Source organism: Prosopis cineraria, unplaced genomic scaffold (assembly GCF_029017545.1).
Source record: "Prosopis cineraria cultivar Desert tree isolate PC_DT_omini unplaced genomic scaffold, ASM2901754v1 PC11, whole genome shotgun sequence".
NCBI classification, from domain to species: domain Eukaryota; kingdom Viridiplantae; phylum Streptophyta; class Magnoliopsida; order Fabales; family Fabaceae; genus Prosopis; species Prosopis cineraria.
This window is the reverse complement of record NW_026555342.1, coordinates 9673165-9682361: the sequence shown is the minus strand read 5'-3', so window position 1 is coordinate 9682361 and position 9197 is coordinate 9673165. Positions and strand designations below refer to the sequence as shown.

Here is a 9197-nt window from a genome sequence, read left to right as displayed (position 1 = left end):
ATGGATGGAGAGAACTATTGATAGTAATTGACAGTGATCAACGACAGTAGTAAGTGGTAAAAGTGTGTGTTTGGATACGGAACATAATCCATTTTTTGGGTAAAAAAAAAATCAATTTTTCAATTAATTACCCAAACATAAATTATCCAAAAAATTAAATTAATTTTCCCTCAAAGCTACAAGATTCAGCTTTCGCGTCTTTTGCTTCAAAATTATATGAAAAAATTATAAGAAATGTCCAAAAAAATTATAAAAAAGTATAAAATTTAATAAAAATAAAATAAAACTCTCTTCTTTTTTATTTTTTTAATAAAATTCGAACTTTGAATCTTCAAAAAAGTTAATAATATAAGTTTCTGTCAATCACTATCTTCCATTTAGCACTTGTTATAAAATTAATTTAAATAAATATTAATTGATAGAAAAAATTAATTTAATTTAATTTAAAATTAAGGCTCATTAGAAAAATTATTGCAAAGGTTTAGAGAAACATCATTTGTTATATTACTGCATTTTTTATGTTACCAAAATTTTTAAATAGTGCTTAATATTTTCGTCAGATATAATTTATATTCATGATGTCGTTAGAGATCAATTTTTACATTGTCATCTTTATTAGTTATTTAAAATTGATGCTTGGTATTTAAGAATTAAATTTTTTTCTTTTATTAAATTTATGAATTAAGATATATCAAGTTATTTATTTACGTAAATTAAAATTGTTAATATTAATATAATTTAAATTTTTATAATTAATAAAATATATAATTTAAATAATATATTTTAGTTTTTCAATATTATATTCGAATTTATCAATAATTTAATTTAGAAAAATAATATTTTTTATGGTAATTTATATAACTAAAATTGATTCTGAATAAATTATTCAAATATCTTCAATTTTGTTAAAATTAATTTTAAAAAAATAGTATTAAAACATATTACATTATAATATAATCAATTATGATTAAAATTTATCATTTAATTAATTATTTTTATAATTTATTATATCTAACTGAAATCCAAACGGGTACTAAGTTTGTGGGAAATTTTCTTTTTGTTTTTACTCCCTTTGTTCCTTTTTATAAAATCCAATTTCGAGCAATATAATAGCATCTCATTTTATAAGAGATTTCAAAACTGTGGGAAGGATTAGAATGTTTTCAAATTTGATTTTCCTTTTTCCTTGCGCGCGCACACAGATTTTTTTATGAGATAAATATGAAAGATTCTAACTTCTTTTGGGCATGGCGCGTAAATCATGGGCACCAAGTTGGGCGGAAACAAGTTATCGTCATGCAAAGACATTTATTTAGACTTCCACAGGGCACTGTTCACTCCTTCCACCTATCTTTGTCAATCGTCACTTTCAATATCTACACCCCTCATAAAAATATAATAACACATACTGATTTTTTCTTCGTTGTTTGTTATTGTTTTCCAAAAAGGAGAAAAATCATTAAGCCATAATCATTTTTTGTTCATTGCTAATTTTCATCCATTTCACTCTTCCAAGCAATTCAGTGCTTATTTGATGGAAGAAGAAGAAGAAGAAGAAGAAGAAGAAAGCATGCAGTGGCACGCTATCTCATATCATCAGACTATTGGGATAAACTGAGGCGTCGAGGTTGTGTCTCTATTTTGGGCGTCAAAGCGTTTTCATTTCTGGAGGCATGTAATCTTTGTTTAAGCTTCTTGTCGAGAGCTACATTTCAACCCCACTTCCATTCAGTCTCTTTGCAAGTTTCTTTGTTTCGGTTGCGTGTTTAATTAAAAAATTCTTCAAAGGAGCAAGATGTCAGGGGGGGCGGAGCATCTATTTTCACATAATTTTACACATTTTTTAAAATTTTATTAAAATTACACTGTTTTTTATTTCAAAATATGACAGTTAATTGTTCCATGTCTAATAAAATCTGCTGAAGTTGGTGTAATTTATTCTCTTTACTCTAAAAAGGGCCATCCAAGTTATTTTTGAGTAATTTTCTAAATAATGCTGACCCTGAATCTTGAAGTTGGTAAATATGGATTTCGAACGAAAAAAAAGGTAAGTCTTGATTCCTTTATTCTTTATACTTTACAAGGTTTATTGAATCCCGACAGGTTCTCCCAGGAACTTCCCAATTGGCGGGCCATATTATCATGGGAGAATCACACCTACGGCATGACAAAAAACCTCTTTACAAACACAAGTCTCATCAAAAAATGAATAAATTCATGTTCTTATTTTAATAATAAATATTTTTGTATTGGTTGATTCCCTGAATAAGTTTTTTAATAAGTTATTGGATGTGATCCTCTCCATTATCATTTGCCTGAATAGAAATATCTGGCTCTATTATCAATCTTGTTTAGAAAACTTAAAAATTTGAAGATAACATTTGTGAACACTTTAATGTAAGGCTTATTTAAAGTTATTTTTATTTTATTATTATGAGAACTAATGTTTTGTATAACATATTTTATGATTGAAAAGGTATATCAAAACGCCTCAGTTGGCACCCACAGACATGACCATTCAATGGATCCAGGCCCACAAATGTCCTGTGAGTCCAGTGAAGCCCAATGGAAGCCAACCCAAGTTGTTTGATCTTTCTCTCCTACAATTACCATTCTGCATGATTCCGTCCAAATTTTTTCGTTTGACCTCGTTCACAAGGATCTTCTAGTTTTTATCCTAATGTAATTGGGCCTATACCTTATTCTCCGCCAAAAACTTTTTCGTGTGTTTGAAATACCAGGTGCAGTTGCACAAAAAAAAAATGAAAAAGAACAATTTTTGGATCAAAAAACTGAACCATTAAGTATATATGACGTGATTCCATATAACACAGAATTTTTAGATCGGATATCTTCCATGATAAAAATTGTTTAAAATTTTGATAGAGTCGATCGTTGTTAGGATCGAATGAAATGTTTTTTTTTTCTTAAATAAAATTTTAAAATATAAAATATAAATATTGGTTCATATCGCTTCAGTGACAATTTTTTTTTTTTTTTAAACAAGCTTCACACTTGGACGCATGTTATTGTGCAACAATAATTGCTTTTAGCTTTGAAGGTTCTTGATCCTATCTCAAGAATTGCTGGTAAAAAGGACTGCAAGTGACGAGGCCAGAGCTGTGATCACATAAATGATAAAACTTAAAACTCAAGGCGGCATGAAAGTAAAAGGGAAGCCAGTTGATTTGTCCCACAGAATATCCCAAACTGCGACGCCGCACATGCTCTTCCTTTTCCTATGGGCTATCCTTTCGTTTCCTGTGATTCCTTCGACTATTCATTGGGCGTCCACGGCTTCCGTTTCTGACAGCTTCCGGAGCCACCATTTTCATGGCCTTCCCCTCTTTTTGTTTTTTCTATATAAACCTTTCATCACTCAGGCTTCGTTCCAAACACCAAAGTTCAAACAAGAGGTTCTTCATTCTGATCGTGAGAGTCCGGTGAAAATGTCTACCATCGCTGAGACATGGATGGGCGAGCTGGCAAGGTTGAAAGAGAAGATCTTGCCTTCTAAGCCCAGAGAAGGATCACGAGCTGAGCCAACTGTGCACAAGGAAGCTTCTAACGAGAAGGACAACAGAGGTGTTCGGACGGACAGTTCAATGATGTCTGAAGCATCTGTGTGTTTGCTTATGGATCGATTTGTGCCTTGGTGATATGTCTGTATTCATGTTTTTTATTTGTATATATTTCGACACCAGGTTTACTCAGGCTAAACCTTTTTTTGGTTTCCGGGGCCATCTTAATTCTTAAATGGATGCATCTATACCGCTCTTACTCTGACTCATTCTCTAAAGGAATGGTCATGAAAACTCAAATGTTCTATCTCCTCGGTTGAACTGAGCTTTAACTTTGGATTAATGAAATATTGAAGCTAGCAGTAATTTCTATTTCTATGGAAGCAAAGAATAATAATACCTTGCATCATTGAGATCCAAGATGATAGAAATAACTCTTTCCTCTGCTTTGTGTTTTGTAGACGAGTATAAGCAAACAAAAGTTTATGGGAAACTACAACAGAACATACCCTATTAGTTCTTAAACATAAATTTAGGCTCCAGCTCCTAGAATGTGCGACCAACTTTCTGAGAATACTGAGAATAGACATTAACTCTTCTAACAAAACAGCCTGTATATCAATTATTTCGGGCAAGAATCAGAAGGAACTTGCTTCCTCGATTTCGAAGGTTGTTGAAGTAATCTCTGATTTGTCGTTTTTAAAAGGTGGTGGTATCCATTCTTCGCAAGCCATGATCACTCTGGCATATCGGAGGGCTTCGTCCGTAGTATCAGGTTCTAAACCGGTAACCAGTGAAACAAACAGCTTTCGGTTTGTCAGAGATTTAAACAATTTCTTGAACTTGACAGCAATATAATGGAAAGCACGGTGAGCCAGTGGGGTGTTATTGCTTCGGTTACTTGTACAGGCGCTGTCGTGATTGTGACTGATCACTGGATTGAAGTCAGAAAACCATCCGCATTGCGTTAGAGGCACCAGTTCAATTTTTTCCTCAAAAAGATCAAACTTTGTCAGTATTAACAAGAATGTCTTGTCTTTGAAGGTTGGATGTCTGATCATGTTCTCAAAGAGACGCTTAGCTGCAAGCATTTTGTTGGTAGAAACTCCATTGTTGTCAACAATATACTCATCGTAGTCAGTTAAGGCTGCACAGAACAAGGCAATATCCATGTCCTCAAACATCTCCAACCACTTGCAATTTTCTCTTAGGCTTCTGGGATGCACTCTGATGAGTTGGTATCTATAATCAAAACAAGCAAATGAAAACTATTAAGCTCTTGCAAAATATATGATACTTCAGGTTTCATATCATCCCCACACCTCACAAAGTGGCCCCTTTGTAAAAGGACGTAGCTTCCATTATTAGCACAAGAAAACTTTAGCATCTGAAAATTAAAGGGAAAAAATTTATGCACCGTTCTTGGATGTTTGCTATTAATACTGATTTAAGCAAATAATGACTCGCCTAATAAAATTAAAAAAAAAAAAAAAGCTAAGAAAGAAGCATTATCTTAGTCTCGTGCAAGAATAAATTCATTTCCCTTCTTGGTTTATAACTAGATCTTCAGTGGATGGTCGCAGGATTTGAGCTCAAATGACCAGAAGTGAATTGTCACACATGTAAAACTGCATGAATACGGAGATCTGACCTGAAGGACAGATCATGCCGAAACTCGGGGAACACGGAGTCCTCATCAACGGGCTTAGGAAATGAAAATTCCATGGAAACAAGACTGTTGTATAAGGTCATACCCTCGGCATACAAGATATCCATGTCAGAGGGTTCATAGTCTGTCTTGGAAATCTCAACAGCCTGCACATGAGGGAAAGTATTTAGGCATTGATGCATAGTAAATGATCACGAGATGAAATGATGCAGTTGCCATGTCCATGGCCAAATTTGGGAAATAATAGATTTTAATAAATTGAGGGACTACAAATTCATACAAAAATGATTCAGAAGGTCGTTTACTTTACTGAAACCTGAAAGTTGCGACATCCAGAAGGGGTGACAAGAACAAAAAAGCAATGAAAAGAAAAGAAAAACAGCAGGAGTACATTGATCAACTCAGATGCATAATTGAGAAACAATTAGCCAATTAGGTTTATAAATCACATAAAAAGATGGATGGTAGCGCCACTTACCCGGTCTAGAAAATAGCTTGCATTTATTGGTAGCATTTCTAACTCATTTTGCCGATTGTAGGTTGCCTGAATGGCTGCATCCCTCCATAGCTCCTCTACAAGAGATGCATACTCAGATGTAGCAGCTGGAAATATGTCACCGCAATTACCCGACATCCTGTATTTGATGAGTGAATCTGAGAAGGCTTTTAGTCTTGGGCCAATAGAATATACTGTTGTTTCAACAGTATTGCCTGTATTCTCTGTTGTAACTCAGAAGTTAGCACCTTCCCTTTATAACACAAGCTACCAACTAATGGTAAACATGCTTTCTTCAGTGAGCTAAATTACAAGTTAGAAGAATTATCACAGATGAAAAGATAGAAATATTAATATTACAACGAAGAATCACGCTATGCATTCACAGAAGGCATTAACAAATTCATGACATTGGTGAAGTATTCCTAAGAAAATGACTCAACATAGCAAAGAAACTAGAGTGTAAACTATATGTAGAAAAAGCAATTACCAATCGCTTTGAATTTCGCCAGGGACTAAATAAACATAGATGAACTTTGTTAGCTATGAAGAAAATTACCAGACGAGGTGGAATCATTGACCATCCGTCTTTTCCTATTCTGCAATGAACTCTCTTCTTGAAATTTCTCGCAGCCCTCCAACAATATACCGAGGTAGGTATACAGGTTGCTCTGGATCACCAGCTTGATATTCTGGAGCTCGTTATGGGAGAAAGGGACGTCGTACTGAAGCTTGGCCTAGGATGTGCATGTCCAGTCGTTAGTGTCACTCATGATTATTTTTATTAACAAACAGGAGAAATTTTAAACTTTGACAAGGGATTTATACCACGTGTCCGAATAGATTTTGTAATGATACAATCTTGCAGAACCGAGCAAGCTATTAGCTTTTTGAATCAAAGCATAAGTCATTCATTCAATCAGTTCAGCACCATACACGAGAATGAGTGCTCCCAAAAAAGCACCTTACCTGTTTGAAAATAGTGCTTGTCCCAGATTTGGCAGATCCGACAAGTAAAATTTTGTAAAGCGTTTTATTCTCAATGCAATGCTGGGTAACAATGTTGACTCTTGCTTCACTGCGAAGAGGGACAGAGTTAGGAGGCCTTGGCAGAGACAGCACAAAACAGACTAGCTTTGCTCCAGTCTGTAAAAAATGAAGCCAACAATTATTGACTAATGGTCGTAACTGTAACAAGAAAAACCAAAAAGTTAACATTAAACTATACAAAATCACCTTGTTCCATATGTACCCCTTGATATTCTTCTGTCCCTCCTCCCTGTACGATCCATCAGCATTAACCCAAAAGTTAGGCACCTTCACATGCCACTCCTGCCGCCTATAAACAATGAACGGAATATTTCCTTTTGACATAGTCCAAAATCCAAAGGAAAAAAAAGGTAGAAGATATATGATTGTGCCACGCAAAACAACCTTGAGCATCAAGAGCTCCTGTTTGGTAATCTCTCGACTGTTTATGAACACATTTGTGTTTCCATTGCTTGCATTTTCCTTCAATACACCTCCAACGTTCAACTGGGTGCTTATAATTTGACTGGGCCTTTTACCTTCCTGTATAATCAACCCGAGCAAAAAGATTTGAGGTGTGCTTATAAAAGTATTTAATTATGGAAGTTAATTCTCACCTTTCCCCATAAACCAGATGCCTTATCATACCAATAAAAACCTGGTTTTAGCTTTTTCGGTGGATTTGAACTGCTCAAGAGTAGCATCATCTCTTTCCTATTTAGAGGTTTCCCATTCACACAAACAAGTTCTGGTGGTATTTGGTTTGCTTCAGAAAACTTTTCAACGTAAATTATTTGCTTCACTTGCAACTCAGACATCAAATGCTTCAGCATCCGAGAACTTTTCCCCAGGGTTCTTCGTTTGCTTTCATCGATTCGATAACCAATGCAAGTAATGCATTTTCTTCCTTCAGGCATGCTCCCCATTGCTCTTATGACACAACTGCAGCAATACTTGGCATCACAAGAAATGCAAATTACCTTTTCAGTGAAACGGTTACCTTTATGGCACCGATGACATGTACCTTTCTTCCCGGCTCTCTCAACTTTTGGTCTCACAGGGTACCTTCCAGCTTGAGATTCATCAGATCTTTCGCTAACTACTATCAAGGCATCTGACTCAGGATCACGGAAGGTTACAGTTGAAGGTCGTTTGACAAGTGTGGGTCTCGTTGTGTCGTTTTTACAGTCACCTTCCCTGCAAGAAGAAATCTCAGAGAAGACTGATTGAGAGTTTGAACCTGATTCTGTTATTTCTGAGTTGGTGGGATTGTTTTCACTTTGAAAGAATCTATCCTCTTTGTTATCATCATTGCCCCATGAACCCGAGTTACTAATTCTGTTTGGAAATTCAATGGTTGAGGAGTGGGAGTTCGATTTAGAGTCATGGACAAGGTTTGTATGACTGGTTTTCACAATGGGCTGGATAATTGGAACAGAAAGCTTATCGGAAGAAATGGAAGCTACGGAAGCAATTGGAATTTGATCAATTGCGAAAGTAGATATTTCTGGGATCGAATAATTTATAGCAGGACCATCATATATCATAGCAATGGAGTATTCGAGGTCATGATCGTCGTTATCTTTAGAAACTGATGAAGGCACCCCAGGCAGCCATTTTTTCAGAAGCGAATCCATTAATTCTAGCGTCAAACAAACTCACTCTTAATTTTACGAACCCATAACCATTACCATCTAAACTTCTTTGGACAAGAACGTATCATGCCAAGAACCCATGAAGCAAGGAAGGTAATAAGAATATCCACGAAGCAAAAAGGCCATGAGACAAAGGCAAAACTCAATGAAAAAGTGAACCTTGAAATGATGGAGGAAGAGAAGTTATGGTAGAGAGATTTTAGACTAGTGTGATTCATGGACGAAAGTGAAGATATTGAGGAGCGAAACTGTACGTTAAGAGGAAGAAATGTCGAAGGAGACGCCGAGACGGTAGTGACTACTGAAAAATGACAAGTAAACGACGGAGATTGAAGTGGAATGGTGAGCCAGGATCGAACGAGAAGAGAGAAGGGGACTACATTCAGGTACGCAGAAGAAAATTTATTATCAAAAATTTCATAAAATTTATAAAATTTATAATTGAGTAAGAAACATGTATAATTGAGCAATAAATATTTACAATTTATAAAAAAATAATAACTTATAATAATAAGTTGTAAATGATATTTGTTAAGTTATAAATTTATATGATTTGATATCTGAAAGTATTAGTTAAATGTTACGTGATTTTTTAATAATAATTTTTTATTTAGAATTTAGGTGTAATTTTTTCTAAAAAAAATTAAAAATGCACGTGTTCAGCTTTGAATGAATCAACAAACAATTCACTTTCCAGTATTTATTTGCATATACTTCTTCTGTTTAAAAATATAAAATATTTTTAATCAAATATTACCCTTCAGTAAAATAGTTATTTATTTTTTAACTAACTTTATCTTTTCATATTTATTTTCATTAAATACCCT

The 9197-nt window shown here is 34.5% G+C and overlaps 2 protein-coding genes across 2 annotated transcripts; one reads left to right on the top strand and one right to left on the bottom strand.

The window, feature by feature from the left end:
* Positions 1 to 3181: 3181 nt before the first annotated feature.
* Positions 3182 to 3887, top strand: LOC129286911 (uncharacterized). Its single transcript, XM_054923012.1, has one exon. The coding sequence runs from the start codon at positions 3225 to 3227 to the stop codon at positions 3657 to 3659; it is 435 nt and encodes a 144-aa protein (XP_054778987.1). The 5' UTR covers positions 3182 to 3224; the 3' UTR covers positions 3660 to 3887.
* Positions 3888 to 3946: 59 nt separating this feature from the next.
* Positions 3947 to 8705, bottom strand: LOC129286910 (extra-large guanine nucleotide-binding protein 1-like). The gene is given in 9 exon segments (XM_054923011.1): positions 3947 to 4763; positions 5173 to 5336; positions 5669 to 5910; positions 6246 to 6423; positions 6656 to 6832; positions 6923 to 7001; positions 7003 to 7025; positions 7121 to 7258; positions 7333 to 8705. Coding segments are annotated over 9 exon segments (2625 nt in total). The 5' UTR covers positions 8353 to 8705; the 3' UTR covers positions 3947 to 4159.
* Positions 8706 to 9197: the final 492 nt, after the last annotated feature.

Coding starts and splice junctions, on each gene's coding strand:
- LOC129286911 (XM_054923012.1), top strand. CDS start 3,225: ATGCTCTTCCTTTTCCTATGGGCTATCCTTTCGTTTCCTGTGATTCCT.